The sequence below is a fragment of the Geotrypetes seraphini genome, chromosome 1 (genome assembly GCF_902459505.1).
Source record: "Geotrypetes seraphini chromosome 1, aGeoSer1.1, whole genome shotgun sequence".
NCBI classification, from domain to species: Eukaryota; Metazoa; Chordata; class Amphibia; order Gymnophiona; family Dermophiidae; genus Geotrypetes; species Geotrypetes seraphini.
The window spans coordinates 338,872,283-338,892,630 of record NC_047084.1 but is presented as its reverse complement, the minus strand read 5'-3'; the positions used below and the strand labels follow the sequence as shown (position 1 = coordinate 338,892,630).

At 39.8% G+C, this 20,348-nt stretch overlaps 1 protein-coding gene across 3 annotated transcripts in view; it reads right to left on the bottom strand.

The window, feature by feature from the left end:
• Nucleotides 1-20,348, bottom strand: part of G3BP2 (G3BP stress granule assembly factor 2) — a 156,276-nt gene that overhangs the window by 40,717 nt on the left and 95,211 nt on the right. For 2 of the 3 annotated variants that reach the window (XM_033960415.1, XM_033960424.1), the window contains exons 8-9: nt 19,346-19,447; nt 17,552-17,654 (exon numbers count right to left, since the gene is read on the bottom strand). In XM_033960415.1, coding sequence (XP_033816306.1) covers nt 17,552-17,654; nt 19,346-19,447 — 205 coding nt within the window. The remainder of the gene's footprint in view (nt 1-17,551; nt 17,655-19,345; nt 19,448-20,348) is intronic. The other variant, XM_033960433.1, reaches the window with a different exon arrangement.

Here is a 20,348-nt window from a genome sequence, read left to right as displayed (position 1 = left end):
ATAAATATTGTAATAAAACAGAAAATAGGGGGCGTGGCTTTGGAGCGGAACTAAATGGCTGGGTAGTGGAGTTGCTCTGTGAAGACAAGCTATTTGACAGAGATCATAGCCAGAAAAAATTCAAATTTCACTCTGAAAAGTGAGGTAGAGGTGGATAATGGCTTCGGGAAAGCAAAACAAAAATTTGGCGGCGGGGAGCAGCTCAGGAAGCGGGAAGCGATCGAAACTTGATACGGCTTCACCGATGTCAGTTCCGTTGCCGCCGGAGGATGTAGAAAATAAAGACATAATGAAGGAAATACAGGCGGTAAAGGAAATAGTATTGGAATGCGCTAAAAATATAAAAGAAGTGAAAGAAGAGGTGGTATGTTTATCAAATAAACTGCAAGCAATGGAATTGAAAGTGGATCAAATTGAGAAAAGAGTGGAAAAGTGTGAGGAGGAAAGTATAAAGCACATGGAACACAGTAAGGAAATTGAAGCACTGAAAAGGGAGCTGGAAGATTTGTCCAATAGGGAACGAAGGAGCAATTTAAGGGTGCTTGGGGTCCCGGAGGGAATTGAAAAGTCGGATCCGATTGGATTTTTGATTAATTTTTTGCCCAAGGTGCTCCCGATGCAAAACAAGTTTCCATTGGAAATAGAACGTGCACACAGGGTCCCAACGAGATTATCAAACAGCCAAAAAGGACCACGTCCACTGATCTTTAAGCTACTTAGATATCAACAGGTAGCTGAAATAATTAAATTGGCTAAAGATAATAAAAACTTAAAGTGTCAGGATTCAAAGATTTACATAGTGCCTGACTTTGCCAGAGCAACGGCACAAAAGAGAAAGCAGCTATTAGACCTGAGACCACAGCTGAGAAGTCTGGGAGCTAGATATGGGCTCATATACCCGGCAACTATGCGGGTCACTTATAAAAATAAAACTTTGAATTTTGATACTGCAGATAAACTTAAGGAGTTTTTGGAGCAGTGTGAATCACCAATGGCTACTTAATAGAGACTTGGATGGAAGTATTTGTGTTCTTGGTTGAAATGTTTATTTTTGTTTGGAAATTTCTATGTTAAAGGAAGAAAAAAGAAAAAAAAAGAGTTAATAGGATTCTGAAGGCATGGCTGCAGTTGGATTTCAAATACATTCCACATTCTATCTTGTCATGAGGCAAATGGAATGTAGCCTGCAAGAGTATAAGAGATGCAATATTACAGACCTTTTAAAGGACAGAGGTTAATAAGATGGATTGTACTGACTTGCTGTTTGGACAGACAGACTGAGAAACGATAGAGGATTGTGCAAAACAGATTGAAGGAAATAAGTTCTAAATAGTATTGAGAAGATATAAACTACAAGCAAGAGGACATTAAATAGAATGGATCTGCAAGCAAGATGAGAGTTAGACTGTGACTTTGTAAGCCTTACAATTTTCATTTGCATAAAAGGGGAAGTCAGCTGTGATATATGGAATAAGACATTGTAATGGAAATTCTCTAAATGCAGCAGAGGATTTTTTGAAGATGGTTCTGGTCAGTGTTCCCTCTAAGCGGGCGGGTGTTGTGAGCAAACTTTTTTCACCGTGAGCCAAAAATATCGGGCGCCAGCAAGTTATGAGCCAACTCGCCCGATTCTCCTCTCGCCGCCCTGCCATCTGCCGTACGCCTCTTCCGATCGTGCGCTGTGACGAGAAACGTGTGCGCTGCAATGTAATATTTTGTGCGCCAGCGCACGCCAGCGCAGCTTAGCGGGAACACTGGTTCAAATGGTTTTATTTATTTCCCCAAATTTATTTTTGTTATACGCATTGAAAATATTTGATATTGCGTTTAAATCAAAATCTCAATAAACTTGAAACGAGTGCCCGTGAGATTGTGGGAGGGTTAAATACTCAAAACTTAGAAGTTTTTGCTACGCCAGCTTTCTGGTATCTTTACATACAGTGGCGTACCTAGCATATGTAACATCCGGGGCCCATCATTTTTTGGCACCCCCCCCCCATCTGTACGAAAAACGTGATTTTTAGTAACAAGCCACACGTCACACATGAGTACCTAGGAAAAGGCAGCATCTTACATATTGCAGTGAACAGTACATCAATACACCCATTGTAAAACTAAACAAGCCAGACCAGCACAGATCAATCCTACACCGTCAATCCTAACAGAAAACCATGTCTTTCGAACACACAGAACACAGAAAACACCTTCGCCTAGTAAGGAATATGTAATCACAAACTAACCCCTCCCTCTTTTACAAAACTGTAGTGTGGATTTTAGCTACGGAGGTAACAGCTCTGATGCTCATAAAATTCTGAGCATCAGAGCTGCTACCACCAAGGCTGGTGCTAAAAACGCTTCACAGTTTTGTAAAAGGGGGGATAAAATAAAAATACATAGACAAAGGTTAAATTGAACCAGCAAGAAGCTGGACTCTGCATACAATGCTTCACAGAAACAGTGACACATGTCTCCTAAAGCAATAAATAAATAGAAATTTTTTTCTACCTTTGTCTTCTGTGGTTTCTCCTTTCCTCATCTTCTTGTAACTCTCTTCCTTCCATCCACTGTCTGCCGTCTCTCTTCCCCTATATGGCATCTTCTCTCCTTCTATGCCCCTTCCAGAAACTGTATGCCTCCCCCTTCCATCTCTCCTTTCACCCCATTGGTCTGGCATCTCTCTCCTCGCCTTCCCTCTCCCACACCTCTCCTCATAGTCTGGTATCTCCCCTTCCCTGATTCTCTGGCATCTCTCTCCTTTCCTTTTCTTCCATCTTTCGCTCCCCCTCCATGCTCTCACATCTCCCCCTTCCTTTTCCCTTAGACTGGCATACCTTCCTCCTACGCTCCAAGCCCTGGCATCTCCTTTAATTCCCTCCCTCATCTTCCTTCTCCCTCCAGCTGGGTACCGCAACACTCTTCCCTGCAGCTCTGCACTTCCCCACAATTGCCATGCTTCGGTTCCTCTTCTTCCTTCCTTCCTCCCCCCCCCCCCGCGGGACCCTGCGGCACCATCAACTCTTACTCCCTCTAATGTAGGCCCTGCAGCTCCAGACTTCCTCGCACCTTCTCCCCTCCCCCTTTGGATCGCTATTATTTTAAATGTTATAGCCGCGGAGCTGTATCCATCAGTGGAGATGTCTAACCTCAGCCTGCCCCGGAACTCTTACTGCAGCAGCCGCCCGTCTAGGCAGGAACAGGAAGTCACTGTTGCAGTAAGAGTTCCGGGGCAGGCCGAGGTTAGACATCTCCACTGATGGATACAGCTCCGCGGCTATAACATTTAAAATAATAGCGATCCAAAGGGGGAGGGGAGAAGGTGCGAGGAAGTCTGGAGCTGCAGGGCCGACATTAGAGGGAGTAAGAGTTGATGGTGCCGCAGGGTCCCGCGGGGGGGAGGAAGGAAGGAAGAAGAGGAACCGAAGCATGGCAATTGTGGGGAAGTGCAATCCCCCCAATGCGTCCCCTTACCTTACCTCCCCTTACCTTTGCGACGCGTGTGTGCGCTGTGAAGAGAAACTTGTGCGCTGCGATGTAATATTTTGTGCGCCAGCGCAGGCCAGCGCAGCTTAGCGGGAACACTGGTTCTGGTATATAGTTGACCTGACCTTAAAATAAAAATGACAGAGCTACAATGGTCAAAAAAAAAAAAAAAAAAAAAAAGGAACAGGGTTTGTATATGTAGAATGTGAAGGATCTATGATTGGCACCACAAGTTTGAAATTGTGGTCATTGTAAATCTTTATGCAAAACAATTGGAAAGGAGATTTAAGGTGGATCAAAAGATGAGACTGAGAATGTATAAACAGTAGTGTGAGAGGATAGAATTTGATATGGATCTGCAAGCAAGAGGAGATTTGAAATGAGACTTTATGAGACATATAGCATCTTATTACAAGAAAAGGAAATTTGTTGTTATGTATGGACTATAGTTTTAAAATTGCAAATCTATTAATGCAACAAGAGTCATAATATTGTTGTTTGGGATAAAAATTGGTCTGAACTTAATATAAATAATGGTGGATATACGAGGAGATTAAAAAAAAAAAAAAAAAAAAAAATTAATTAGAAGTTTTGGTAAAAGCGAAGGATGTAGGAAAGTTTGGATGTTATAATATAAAGCATATGATATAAGAGAATGTTGTGAATGGAGTGGAAATTAAAAGGGTAGCAAATATGCTAGTGTGGAAATGGGTATGGAATGTTAGGAGGGTTATGTTAAAGGGATAAAAATTGTTGTTTTGGGGAATTTATTGACTTTTTGAATAGGAAAAGTTAGGAAAAAAGATTTCCATTATATATTTAATAATATTTAAAAGTGATATTTAACTTGAGGGAATGTGATGTAATCTGACATGAAAGATGGATGTGGTTTGGATGAATGTAATTTTAAAATTTGGTGTGATTATTTATGTATTTCAATAATATCTTAATGGAAATGAGTGAGTAGAGAAGGGAGGGTTCATGAGAGATGGGGGAAAGGAAAGGAAAAAAAAAAAAAAAAAGAGGTAATCCTTGATAAAAAAGTCTTGTGTGATAAAATGATATTCATTTTAATATGATAATGATCTGGCTAATGGTTTTAAAATTATAAATATAGCTTGTGGGGAGTTTATCTATTGCCTAGTCAAGGTGTGCGTTTCAAAGTTGGCAAGTAATTTAAGGGAGGGATGGGAGGGGGAGGGGATTAAGAATATGGGAAGGGGTATAGGGGAGGGGATGGGTTCTAATAATAATTTTAAAAAGGGGAAAAGAGGTTATAATATTGATGTGAAGAATATTATTGATTATTGTTTTGATTTGATATAATGACTTTAAAAATTTTTTCAATAAATGTTAATGGTCTCAACCACCCGATAAAAAGGAAAAAAGTATTGCTATATTTAAAAAAACAAAATGCGGATGTCTATTTCATACAGGAGACTCACCTTAATGGAGATGAATCAAAAAAGCTAATTGGTAATTGGGTGAGAGATTGCTTTTTTGCACCGGCAGTGGGGAAAAAAGCTGGGGTAGCAATTTTAATAAATAAAAAATGTTCAGCAGGATTTAATATGGTGAAAGCAGATAAATTAGGAAGATGGGTGCATGTGAACATGAATATGGGCAATAATACTGTGGCGCTATTTAATGTGTACGTACCTAATTCGAATCAAATTGAATATTTTAAAACTCTACAACCAATAATTTTACCACTGGCTGCTAATAATTTGATAGTAGCAGGAGATTTTAATGCTGTTGTGGACCCTTTATTGGATAAAAAACCTAGTAAAATTTTAAAATCTTTAGGGTTGGATAATTTTATAAATTCTTGCAATTTAAAAGATATATGGAGAATTCTTCATTTTAATGATCGAGATTTTTCGTTTTATTCACATGTTCATAAATCTTTTTCTAGAATTGATTATATTCTTGTTTCTGATGGGCTAATACAAGATGTTACACAAGCCTCTATAGAACCAATAATTTTATCAGATCATGGAGGAGTGTGGATTTCTTTAAATTTTAATGACCCGGATAATGGTAGGCCTGTATGGAGATTTAATAATGCATTGCTTGCATATCCAAAATTTTGTGAAGAATTTCAATTAAAAATGGATGAATATTTTCAAAATAATATTACAGAGGAAATATCTACAGAAATAATATGGGATGCTTTTAAAGCAACGATGAGAGGGCAAATTATATCATTTTCAGCTTATTCTAAAAAACAATTAAATAAGCAATTTACGGAACTGGAACACGAAATAAAAGATTTAGAATTAAAATTGATTAATAAGTGGGAGAATTCTACGTTGCAAACTTTATTAAAAGCAAAATATAAATATAATGAGATTTCTTCTAATTTGGCTAAAAAAAATATTATGTGTCAGCAAGCTTTGTATTATGGTAGTTCAAATAAGGCGGGAAGATTATTGGCTAATTATCTTAAAGTGAAAAAAAGAAAGATGAAATTGAATGCAATAAAAGATGAAAAAGGTGAAACTCATTTTCAGATTGGTCCTATTTTAAAACAGTTTTTAAATTATTATAAAAACCTGTATTCTTCTGAGTCTTATTTAAATAAAGAAAAAGATGGTATAGTGTTTTTAAATAATATTGAAGGTCCGAAGATTCCTGATCATATAAAAAGAAGTTTGGAAAATCCAATATCTTTACAAGAATTACAAACAGCATTGAAATCTCTTAGAGTAGGGACCGCTCCAGGTGGTGATGGTTTTACGGTAGAGTTTTATAAAGCATTTCAAAATACTCTTTTACCTCATTTATTAAATTTATATCAGAATCAACTAAAGAAAGGTTGTATATCAGGCACTATGGCAGAATCATTAACTATTGTTTTGCCGAAGCCAAATAAAGATCCCATGTTGGTTTCAAATTACAGGCCTATTTCATTGATAAATGTAGATGGTAAATTATTAGCCAAACTTTTGGCTACACGTTTGGCAAAAGCTCTTCCTCACATAGTTGGTATGCATCAAACAGGGTTTGTTGCTCAGAGACACTCTTCTAATAACACCAGATTGGCATTGCAAATGTTATATTTAACAAAAGAAATTGGAGATCCGGCTTTTTCTGTGTCTCTAGATGCAGAGAAAGCTTTTGATCGTGTGGAATGGACATTTATGTATCAGGCCATGGAGTGGTTTGGTATTGGTTCGGGATTTATACAAATGATTAAAACTCTGTATAGCTCTCCTGTTGCTAGATTATATATCAATAATAATTTTTCTGATTGTTTTAAATTGCAAAGGGGAGTTAGACAGGGATGTCCTTTGTCTCCTTTACTTTTTGATATAGTGCTTGAACCCTTATTATTAGCTATTCAACAAGAGGAGGAGATACAGGGTATACCGCATAAAGATAAAGAATATAAAGTTTCTGCATATGCGGATGATATATTACTTCATTTGAGGAATCCGGAAACAACCATTCCAAATTTATTGGTTTTGATTGAAAGATTTGGAAAGTTTTCAGGATATAAAATAAATTGGACTAAATCAGAAGTTCTTCCTTTAAATGTGCATTGCACAAAAGGATTATTTGACTCATTACCTTTTATTTGGAAAGAAGAAGGAATAAAATACTTAGGTATATGGATAAAAAACACGCTTGATAGACAATTATAATGAATGAAAAAAGTTTATTGCAAAAAGTAACAGAGTTATGTGAGCAATGGAATCCTTTACATTTATCTTGGTGGGGAAGAGTTCAAACTGTCAAAATGATGATATTGCCTGTGGTTTGTTATCAAATGGGAATGATACCAGTTTTTTTTCAGGGGTCTTTTTACAAAAAGTTAAATAATATTCTTAGTAAATTTATTTGGCTGGGTAAAGCTGTAAGAATTGCTCTAGTGACTTTACAAAAACCAATTGAGGAGGGAGGGGTAAATTTTCCAAATTTTTATAGGTTTCATCAATCCTATATATTGCGCCAAGGTATGTATTGGGTCCTCCCAGAACTCATGGAGAAGCTTCCAGATTGGTTATGGTTGGAGTGGCAGCTCATGTCTCCTATCAGGCTTCGTCATCTGCTTAGCATTAAAATGCCTAGAATAAGGAAAACCAATAGGATATTAATGGACACATGGACAACATTAAAGTATGTAAACAACTTAACTCCTATTACTATGCAAAAATCTACTTGTCAAAATATATGGCTGAACTCCAAGATACAAATAGGCGGTTTTATGATTGTCTGGAAGGATTGGATTGAAGCAGGAATACGTACTTTAGATGATGTTATTAATGATGGTAAGCTGCTGGAGTTTTCACAATTGCAACATTAATTTGGACTTAATAAAAAACAAAGTTATAAGTGGTTGCAATTGAAGCAGGCTATTCAGGCAGGGTTCCCTGAATGGAAGTCTTTAAATACTCATTTTACTCTAGAATTCTTATGCTTCCAGGCAGATTTTATGGGTCACCAGGCCGCACAGTGGTATAAAACATTATCTGGATATTTAAATAAAAAACCAAGGACTGTACTTAGAGATATTTGGAGCATTGAGATTAAGCATCAAATTAATGCATCTCAATGGCCACGTATTTGGTCTTGGAGGATAAGATGTACAATGTCTGCGTCTATGAGGCAAACATGGTTTTTCCTGTTGCATAGAGCACTCGGCGCGGCCCCTGTTCGCTTACAAAAATTGGATTGCTCTAAGTCTAATAGATGTTGGCATTGTCATCTTGAGGCTGGAACTCTAGATCATTTATTATTTTATTGTCCTTTTATTAATAATTTTTGGAAATTGATCTGGGGTCAAATAAATTGTATGTTAGAGAATCCTGTGGCCCTATCATATGACACAGTTTTGTTTGGAATGTCTATGAGGGCCAAAAGTCAAATTTCATCAAATAATAACAAACTGTTAATGATTTTAACAGGAGTTGCCATCCAACATATAACACATAACTGGAAAGACTATAGAGGATTGAATTATTGTTTCTGGTGGAGTTCGGTTTGTCAGGTGTATGAAATGGAAAAAACATTGGCAATCAAGAGAGGTTATTATAAGAAATTTAAAGAGGTGTGGAGACCATTAATTGAGTATTATAATAAATAAATAATTATATTTATCCCCATTAAATATATGTAGGGGGGAGGAGGGATGGGTGGGTTTTATGACATTATGAGGGGTAATATATGGAAAGGGAGGGAGGGGAGATAGTTTATGGTATAAAATGAATGTAGAGTTTCAAGTGAAGAATGTATAGTATGACTTGAATTATTGTACACTTGTTTGCATAATGTAAAAACGAATAAAGATATTTAAAAAAAAAAAAAATAAAAAATAAAACAGAAAATAAAATTATTTTTTCTACCTTTGTTGGTCCCAGGTTCTGGTTGTCTTCTGATAACTCGCTTGCCAGGGTCTCCTGCCCATTTGTCGTTTTCTTCTTTCTCCGTGCTAACTATCCATCTTCCATCTCTGTCCTCCCCTTCCATTTCCCTTCCCTCCCCCAGAGGTCTGGCATCTTTCCTTTTTTTCGTGTCCATATCCGCAGCTGCATCGATGGACTCCGCCATCCCCAGATCCACCATCTGTCCTTTTCTCAACTACCCTTTCATCCAGCATCTCTCCCTCCTTCCCCACCACCTCAGGATCTACCCATCTCTCCGTTTCTCTTCCCAACTATCCTCCTATCCAGTATCTCTATCCTCCCTCCACACCATCCCTTGTATCCAACTTATCTCTCTTTCTGTTCCTTCCCTCTTTCCTTCTCCTGTTTTATTTCTTCCCCACCCCACCCTACCCTCCACTCAGTCCGGTATATGCACATCTAGACCCCTTCTCTCCTGCCGGGTACTTCTACACCAGGGCCCGCCCCTGTTCCAAAGGCCTGTATGTTTTCCCCCCTTTTTCTTCCCGGTCTCACCTAAAGATTTGGGCCCACCATTCCTACCCTCCCTCCATCCCGGCTTCCTGGTCTCCTCTGGCCCGCCAGTACAAACCACTGCTGCTCTTCACTCGAGTCTGCCTTCATAGTTTATAGTTTCATAGTTTATTTAAGTTTTGATTAAACGCTTATCCAAAAGTACAAAGCGTTGTACAAAGTATTTAAAAATAGCTAGGAGATGAACAGTTTTAAATTATTAGACATACATGAACTGATTATTAGACATACACAAACTAAATAAACATACTTATGACTCGAGAACAATGGGAAAAGAGGGAAGAGCTACAATTTTATAGAAAGAATACATAAAGGGAAAAAGTTAAAAATTGCTGGAGTAGATAAGTGTATAAATATCAGTTATAGGCATCTTTAAAAAGCAAGCACTTTAGGCTGCTTTTGAATTTCTGCAAGTTTTGTTCGGCTCTAAGGTATAGAGCCGCCTGCTGAAGATCACCAGCCAGCTGCAGCGAACCTTGCAGGCTGTGTCCACCTCGGTAGCACGTTCCCTCTGACGCAATCCCACCCCTCCTCTGACGTACGGGATCGCGTCAGAGGGAACATGCTACCAAGGTGGACAGTGGCTTGCGAGGTTCACTACAGCCAGCTGGCGATCCTCAGCAGGCTGCTTTGAAGAGGAGGACAGGTGAAGGAAGACACAAGTGAAGAGCAGAAGCGGTGGGACAGATTTACTATAAAATTTTAAAAATCTGGCGGGCCAATTTTTAACACCCCAAGGGGCAGATTTGGCCCGCGGGCCAGAGTTTGACATGTCTGGGTTACAGGATCCAAGGTAACATGGCTTTACAAAAGGTAAATCGTGCCAAACGAACCTGATTGAATTTTTTGGCTGGGTAACTGGAGAGCTGGATTGAGGACGTATGGTAGATGTAATTTATTAGATTTCACAAAGCCTTTGATACGGTTCCTCATAGGAGGCTCTTGAACAAACTTGAAGGGCTGAAGTTAGGACCCAAAGTGGTGAACTGGATTAGAAACTGGCTGTCGGACAGATGCCAGAGGGTGGTGGTTAATGGAGGTCGCTCGGAGGAAGGAAAAGTGAGTAGTGGAGTCCCTCAGGGTTCCGTGCTGGGGCTGATCCTGTTCAATATGTTTGTGAGTGACATTGCTGAAGGGTTAGAAGGAAAAGTGTGCCTTTTTGCAGATGGTACCAAGATTTGTAACAGAGTAGACTCCGAAGAGGGAGTGGAAAATATGAAAAAGGATCTGGTCTAATATGAAAAAGGAATGGTCTAATGCCTGGCAACTAAAATTCAATGCAAATAAATGCAGAGTAATGCATTTGGGGATTAATAATCGGAAGGAACCGTATATGCTGGGAGGTGAGAAGCTGATATGCACGGATGGGGAGCGGGACATTGGGGTATTGTGTCCAAAGATCTAAAGGCGAAAAAACAGTGTGACAAGGCGGTGGCTGCTGCCAGAAGGATGCTGGGCTGTATAGAGAGAGGCATAGCCAGTAGAAGGAAGGTGTTGATATCCCTGTACAGGTCATTGGTGAGGCCCTACCTGGAGTATTATGTTCAGTTTTGGAGACTGTATCTGGTGAAGGACGTAAGAAGACTTAAAGCGGTCCAAAGGAGGGTGACAAAAATGATAGGCTTGTGCCAGAAGACGTATGAGGAGAGACTGGAAGCCCTGAATATGTATACCCTAGAGGAAAAGAGGGACAGGGGAGATATGATTCAGACGTTCAAATACTTGAAGGGTATTAACGTAGAACAAAATCTTTTCTAGAGAAAGGAAAATGGTAAAACCAGAGGACATAATTTGAGGTTGAGAGGTGGTAGATTCAAGAGCAATGTTAGGAAATTCTAATTTATGGAGAGGGTGGTGGATGCCTGGAATGCGCTCCCGAGAAAAGTGGTGGAGAGGAAAACGGTGACGGAGTTCAAAGAAACGTGGTATGAACACAGAGGATCTAGAATCAGAAAATAATATTAAATATTGAACTAAGGCCAGTACTGGGCAGACTTGCACGGTCTGAGTCTGTATATGGCTGTTTGGAGGAGGATGGGCTGGAGAGGGATTCAATGGCTGGGAGGGTGTAGATGGACTGGAGTAGGTTTTGACGGAGATTTTGGCAGTTGGAACCCAAGCACAATACCAGGTAGAGCTTTGGATTCTTGCCCAGAAATAGCTAAGAAGAAAAAATTTAAATTGAATCAGGTTGGGCAGACTGGATGTACCATTCGGGTCTTTATCTGCCATCATCTACTATGTCATGGAGCCACTGGATGTACCATTCGGGTCTTTATCTGCCATCATCTACTATGTCATGAAGCCAGTTCCCAGAGCAGCTATTCAATCATTTTGTGATCTGTATCTTGGATCTAAAAGGGGTCAGCATCTCCCTCTGAGTCCCACAGTTCTGGGTGGAGACCTTTTGATCAGTGATATCCTCAGTCAGGCCAGGCAAGATTCTTACCTTGCTGGACCTGACAGAGGCACTTCTTCTACAAGTGAAGGAAATTATAAACCTATATTTTCTGCTGTTATGAATTGTACAGAAGCCAGCATTCAAGTGCCCCCATTTAATGCCACTGATAACCTACAGAAAAGGGGAAATGAAAGGAGATTACTAAATGTAACCTTTCTAAAATTGCTCATTAGGTACTGTAGAGAACCAGTTTGTGAAAGGGTATGTAGATGTTACAGTGATATAGAATGATAGACTGCAATACATGGTTCAGGCAACGCTTGCAAAAGTGTGTGAAGTTGTGAGAGGTCAAGTTCTGAACTTTTACCTACCAATGTCTGCTAACTACACATGCTTGGAATATATTATGTAACAGGTGATGTAATTAAATATAAATATTACTACAAATCATGCATTTTCTTGGGAGTAAATATGGAAAATCACAGATTTGTATCATTATATAAGGCAACTGAGAAATTCTGTATTTTGGGACAGAGGATCTCGTTTTTAGCTTTCATTTAAAACAATAAAACATTCATATATTGCTATGATGACTAGTTATTGATGAAGGGAAATCTGGAGACTTTGAATGGGACTGTTTTAGATTGCCCAGAGATACTAGTTATAGCTTTATTCTTCCTCCAGTATGGCTGAGCCTTTCTGTCTGTTCCCTTCAATGCATCTGGATATCTTACTGTATTTTTTCCTCCTGTTAGTGCATGGGTGCTCTGGCATTACAGAAACTTTGAAAAAGGTTTATTTGCCTAAATATCTTGGCCAAATAATTCTGCTTGCACTTTTGATATTTCTATTATACAGCTGGAAATATTTCTGTTTTAATCTCTGTGTTTCACTCTGTAGGTTAGTTTGTGCATATACTTCTTTTCGGTTTGAAGGTTCCCAAGCCCTGCGTGTAGCGCCCCCTCCCCCCCTTTCCTGGTTTGGGGTTTCCAGGTTTGTCCCTTCACAACTGGTGCCTGAACGCCAGCATCCTAGGCAGGTACTTCAGTTCAGTGCTATGCTTTGTGAGCTGACAGCACTTCAAAACTTTTCCAAGATTATGATAGCAGTGGTAGTGGAGTTCCACAAGCAGGAGGATCCAGGTGTATTTTCACTTGGTTGACTTAATCAAGGTTGATTCAGAAGTAGATCTGAATGCAACTCCAATGGAAATGATCCATCTACTGGAGTGGCTTGGGTGGTTAGTGAATTATGCCAAGAGTTATCTAGTACCCTCCCAGAACTTGAGTGTGCTTCAGTACCAGGCAGAGAGCTCTGCTTATCCTCAGAGCGCACAGTGAAGCTGCTAATTCAGAATAGAGCTGTGTGCACAGGAGACCATGACAGTGATACTGGAAGCAGAGCCCTAGGTAGGACCCAAGTGATTATTGGAGAGGGCACTGCTGTTTCACTAAGCCTTACTGAACCAGAAGTGATTGCATGTGATGATCTTAAGGTGGACAAACAGGTTGAAAAGGTGATGACAAAAGCTAGAAGGATGCTAATTTGCGTAGAGAGAGATATGGCCAGTAGGAAAAAGAAGGTATTTATGCCCCTGCATAAGACTTTGGTGAGACCTCATTTAGAATATTGTGTTCAATTTTGGAGGCCGCACCTTCAAAAAGATATAAAAAGGATGGAGTCAGTTCAGAGGAAGGCTACTAAAATGGTGTGTGGTCTTCATCATAAGGCGTATGGGGACAGACTTAAAGATCTCAATCTGTATACTTTGGAGGAAAGGCAGGAGAGGGAAAATATGATAGAGACGTTTAAATTCCTACGTAATGTAATAGAGCATGAGTCGAGTCTCTTTCATTTGAAAGGAAATTCTGCAATGGGAGGGCATAGGATGACGTTAAGAGGTGATAGGCTCCGGAGTAATCTAAGGAAATACTTTTTTACAGAAACATAGAATATGACGGCAGAAAAGGGCTGTAGCCCATCAAGTCTGCCCACGCTAATGACCCACCCCCAGACTTCACCCGGCTAGAGATTCCACATACATATCCCATTTCTTTTTGAAATCGAGCACGCTGCTGGCGTTAATCACCTGCAATGGAAGTTCATTCCAATGATCGACTACCCTTTCGGTGAAGAAATACTTCCTGGCATCGCCATGAAATTGCCCACCTTTGATTTTCAGCGGATGACCTCTTGTGATTGAAGGTCCTTTAAGAAAGAAGATATCGTCTTCCACCTCGATGCGGCCCGTGATATATTTAAAAGTCTCAATCATGTCCCCCCTCTCTCTACGTTCCTCGAGCGAGTATAGTTGCATTTTATTCAGTCTTTCCTCATATGGAAGGTTCTTGAGTCCCGAGACCATCCTGGTGGTCATTCGCTGAACCGACTCGATTCTCCGCACATCTTTTTGATAATGTGGTCTCCAGAATTGAACACAATATTCAAGATGAGGTCTCACCATTGATCTGTACAGGGGCATTATGACTTCGGGCCTCCGGCTGACGAAACCTCTACGGATGCATCCCACCATTTGTCTAGCCTTGGATGCAGCTTTCTCCACCTGCTTGGCAATTTTCATGTCTTCACTAATGATTACTCCCAAATCACGTTCTGCCCTAGTCCTAGCTAAGGTCTCACCATTCAGAGTGTAAGTTCTGCACGGGTTTTTGCTGCCAAGGTGCATGACCTTACATTTTTTGGCATTAAAGCCTAGCTGCCAAGTCGAGGCATTAAAGCCAATGTTCCAATAAGAGCAGGTCCTGTTCCATACTGTCGGGCAAGGTGCTGTTATCTACTATGTTGCATAGTTTGGCGTCGTCGGCGAATAGTGTTATTTTACCTTGAAGCCCTTGAGTCAGGTCTCTTATGTATATGTTGAAAAGGATCGGTCCCAAGACCGATCCCTGTGGCACTCCACTGGTCACCTCCGATGTATTGGAGGGGGTACCGTTAACCACTACCCTCTTGATTCTACCGCTTAACCAGTCATTGACCCATGTCGTCAATATCACTCCCAAAGGGTGGTAGATGCCTGAACAGTGTCCCGGAAGAGATGGTGGAGACAGATACTGTGTCTGAATTTGAGAGGGTCTGGGATAGGCACATGGGATCTCTCAGAGAAAGATAATAGTTACTGTGGATGGGCTATTTGGCCTTTATCTGCCATCACGTTTCTATATTTCTATCTCCCACTTTCTGGGCCACTTCCTCTGGAATATGGCTTGGTGGGACAATCCCAGAAATTTGTTCAAGGGGATCCTTCTTGACCTCTTTCCTTCTCCCCCAGTGGGGTAGCTGTGACCATTGATATGAGTCTCCAGTAGTGCTGCCCGATTCACTGATTCAATTCTGTGAATTGATTCGAATCTATTCATTTTCTAAACAAATCGGATTCACCAATTCAGCGAGTCCTGACATGCTTTCTAAAGCAATATCAGCGACTGGTCAGCAGAAGCTAGTCTGAAATGGCTGTTCCTGACCTTCCCCTCCGGGGGCTTCCCTCTGCTGTGTCACTGATGGCATCACTGATTAAGCAGCAGTGTGAAACCCTGACAGGGCAGGCCACAAGCTGCCTGTTCACCGCACTGCCTCTGCCAGCAGGCCACAGCCACTGCTACTTTAGGAGGCCTGAAGGAGGATAAGAGTCAGTTGGGAGGTGTGCACAGGAGGATGGGAGGGAGGGGTGAAAAGCTGCTGCACAGGGGGATGAGAGGAGAGGAGGAATTGTTGGGCATGGGGTGGAGAGAAAGGGAGAGATGCAACAGACGTAGGAAGTGGTGAGGGAGAAATACTGCATATATGGTGGAAGGGATGGAGACATGCATGGAGAAGAGAGAGGGAGAAATGTAGAACATAGGGTGGAAGGCAGGGAGAGATGGTGCATGGGGAGAGAGAAAGAAATGTTGCACCTAATGGAGGGGAGGAAAGGAGAGTGCTGCATGGAGAAGAATAGAGAGGTTTGATCTAGAGCACAAGGCAGGGTGAGAGACAGTGGGAAAGAAACAAATGTTGGATATGGCAGTGTAAGGGAAGGTACAGAGATGGAAAATGGATGATGAGCACAGAGAAAGATGAAAATGTCAAATGGGATGGAAACCCTGGTGAGTGAGTTAACAGAAGACAAACATAAACCAGAGCCTGGGACCAACATGATTTGAATAATAAAATGACCAGACAACAAAAGGTAGAAACATAATTTTATTTCCCATTTTGTGATAACAATATGTCAGATTTGAAATGTGCATCCCGCCAGAGCAGGTGTTAGACAGTGAGCATGAGCTAGGACCTAAGAGAGGAAAAGTCTTTATTTTGTTTACATCAGAGAGCCGGCATGGGGTTGGAGAGGGTGGGATGAGTGAAGAAGCTACAAAATTAACCTGCCAGGATGTTTGGAAAAAACACCTGATTGGGTAGGAAAAGTGAATTGAATTGAAAAATCAATTCAATAAACCATATTGAATCAAAAAATTTTCCCTGAATCGGTCAGCACTAGTCTCCGAGGCAAGGGAACCCATAACCAAGGGAGACTTAACCAGTACTGGTGATCATAACTGGAAGCATTTTGGTCCAGCAATCACCTGAAATGAGGGCCTTTCCCATAGTGCTGCAATGGCTTCTTCCCCTGTTATGAATTATTTTAATCTCATTTATTGTTTTGCCACTTGTTTTGTTTTATTTTTATCATTTAAATTTCCCCAGAATTCTATTGTTCAACGGTTCCTCCCTTCTGCATCTATTCCTATCTCTCCTCTCTTCAACCTGTCAGAATGTTTATTTTCTTATCTTTTCCTCTATCTCTATTTTTCTCTTCTTTATTACTCTCACGGTACTTTAGTTAGATTGTGAGCCTTCGGGACAGTAAGGGAATTTCTAAGTACCTATCTTACTTATAATTTTAATGCACCCTAATGTATATTTTCTGTAAACCGCTTAGAACCTAACGGATTAGCGGTATATAAGAAATAAATTACATTACATTACAAATTACATTACATTACATTAAGGGGCAGGGAGGTCCAAATAATGTCTGAATCACTACTAAGCAAGAGAAAACTTGGAATGTGGTGGTAGTGGTTCTGGAAGTGGATTTTCTCAGCTGGAACACTCTAAGACCAGGGGAAATGGGAGCTGAGTCCTATCCCCCATGCTTTGATGATGTGCTGCATCAGAACGTAAAGTGTTCCCTGTTCTTAGCAGGCATCAATGATTTGGTGCATCTCTGGCCACAGCTAAAGCTTCTACAGTATATGTGTTTCTTCTCCGGACCCTGATCGCCGAGATCCTCTGGAGAGCAGCAAGACATTCATTTCTCATGATCCTAGTGGCTATTTCCATAGCACTTGTTACTTATTCAACTATATCATGCATGTCTAACTATTTTAATTTAAGTTTTACAGTTTCTGGCCATGGTGCGCCACACTACTGGGGTCATTATGTATTATGAAGACACAAGATCAACAAAATGTGTCTCAAGAGACATGCACTAGGACTGGACTCGGCAGAATAGGTCAGCTTGACATTCCAGTTTACTTTGAAAATTGCTGGAAGTAGTTTAAAACTGCAGCACTATGCAAAACTTGACAACTTCCTTTAAATTTATAGCACAACATATATGGTGCCTGAATGAATTCACCTTTAACAACCAATGAAAAGGTACGAGCTGCTATAGAAAAAAAAAAAAAGATCAGACCCCTCTCTTTCAAAAAGTCTCTAACAACAACCTATATATTTTTTTTAAACAAATTACCTGGCCTCAGTCCTCTTGGAGGAAAACTTGGCCGCTCTCGAGGACGCTGTTCCCGCACACGAGGAGACTGAGCCTGAGTTTCAGGCTTGCTTTCAACCCTTGGCTGGAACAGGAGGAAAACATATTATAGCAAAATACTATTTACAACAGAAAGATAATTAGACAAAATTTATTAAATAAATACCTGGCATAAACAATTATCACAAAGGAAACCAGAGTTTTAATTAGAAACATGCAACTAGAAACTGTCTTGTACATGGAGAGTATACCAGTTTCTGCTTAAAATGGCTAACAAATATATTGTGTAATTAACACCTATCAGTAGTTGCTGGCACTTATTTTTATCTGTCTCAAAAATGAAAGATTGGCTTTACCTTGCTAAACCCAATGGAACGCAATTCTACACGTTTTAGCTTGTCTCAACAGAATGCCCTCAAATTTAATACTTTCATACTTGGTCTTACAGATAAAATACTATAAGAAACAAATCAAAACGGTAAAAAGTCCCTTATGTTAATACTCCGTTCTTTTTGAGATTTTTTCATCACTTTCACAAGGCCCCATGTAACCATCATGTCCCTTTAGAGGACACTAGTGAGGAATAAGCTCTAGAACCAGTACCATTTCAATTACTGTATTCTAAGATATAGTAAGTTATGCATGCAGAATGCACCAATGAACCCAAAATTTCATAGCAACAGGAAAAAAAGTTTCAATTGTTGCATAGCCCATATCAGCAGCAAAGCATTACCAAAAGAAACACAGCGGTTAGTATCTTCATTTTTAGATCAGATTTCTAACAGCACTCTTAATAGCCACAAAAGCTTGGACTATTAATAAATATTTTTAAAACACTGGCATACAACAGTGCTGATTTGAATAGGTTCAGTTCATTTGCATAACCATGGTCGCAGCAAATACCAAAGCTGTTCCCAGTACTTAAGGACTAATTGGGCCATTCCTGATCAAAGCTTTCTCCTGATAGAGACTCATTACAGGTGGTACTGCATAAAGCAAAAATGACCGCCTGCCCCACCTTAAATGTCTGCCTTGACAAATATAAGCTTCAAAGGATAAATATAATGGGAGCACAGCTACAGGTACTTAAAATCACTCAATTTTATTTCTCAGCCTCTTTTGTAAAGTGAGGACCATGGAAAGCTATTAAAATGGCAGACAAACTCAATATGTATATCCTGTGGTACCCCACTGATTGTCAGGGAGTACTATAAGAAATGAGTAACATTTCAGTGGATGCCACAATATGGAGTGAAATTACAAACAGGTTACTGTAGCTCTACAATTTTTTTTTCCTTCTGTTAAAATGCGAAACAAACTAACCTAAAATGTACTGTCCTGAGAGATCAACTTGATTTGTGTATGCAATAATCCTTTACCATCAGCCACATGGTGGCAGGTTTCCAAAGTATTCCATTAAAAATAATATGCATACTTAAATTTTATTTCTAACTCAAATTTGTGTCCACCCATCCAACCTGGGCTCAGGGCAGCTTAGACTCATACTTAAATAAATTAAAATCAAAATCAACAGAAAGACATGTCATTCTTCAAATTCTAACCATTACATGAACCTGCATGATTCAAAATTGCAAGGTAAATCAAATTCAAAACCAAGTTTAGTTCTCTTTAGTTTAACTAAACTGCCTGACATTTACACAGAATGCATTATTAGACATGATAAATTTGTAAAAATTTAAACAATTTCAATCTTTGTACAAATAGCTTTAATCAGTTTGTGGAGGAGACAATCTAATGCATTCACAGATTGGTTACCTGTGAGGCTGGTGCTTTAACAACATGGGGTGGAATTCCAGAGGAAGAAACAGTACCACTAGGAGGCAGGTTTTTACTGGTCACTGAAGCCCAGGAGAAAGCCTGCAGGAAATGCAACAAACCTAGGCTACTAATAATGAAAAACCATATTTCTACAGGGAAACTAGATTCTAAAGATGCACCATCTGTAGCAGCTTTTAGCAATACACTAGCAGCTAATGTAGCCTGTATACGTGCATGATCAATACACAGAACTAGCCTTTAAAATGTAATTTTTCTCATTAAAAAACAGCACAGAGCTGTGAGTATTTTAGTATCAGCCAACTTATGCAAAGTAGACATTGAACACATTAGGTCATGCAAACAGGCTGTTGGGTTTACACCTTCCCCACCCTTTTAACCATAAGCTTACCCTTTAGATTGTTTACATATTTAAACATACAGTAGCATATCTATTACAAAGGATGTGCACACAATCTCTGCTGCATTTATGCGATCAGGGAGTGAGTGCTAAGGGAAATGCAGAAACTTGGAAACTAAGTCCCACCCCTTTGCACTTTTAATATCATAATCTGATCCCTAGCTCATAACAAATTACCTGCCCTGGTTTGACTCATATGGTTCTTTTTTTCAATATCTAAAAAATATTCTAGCAGAAAAACAAACATTTGACATAATACAGTAGTGTGTGATATTTTAACACTCACTATAGACATGCTGAGTATGGTAACTTTAAAAAACTTGTTATGGACTAATAGGACAGAGAGGAACCATTAACAAGCAGCATATTAGAGTTTACCTCTACAAATAAGGGACGAACTAGAACTGGTGCACAAAGGTGATCTTTAACTAATCTGGAATTAAACCATCTCATCAAACATTTACAATCATGAAGTTTCTGAAGCAACCCTGAATGTCCTACTGTTAGATACATATTTTGGAGTGTGAGCTAGTAGTATACAGCTAGGGAAAGTGTTTAAATTCTTAACTGAACAAGCTGTAA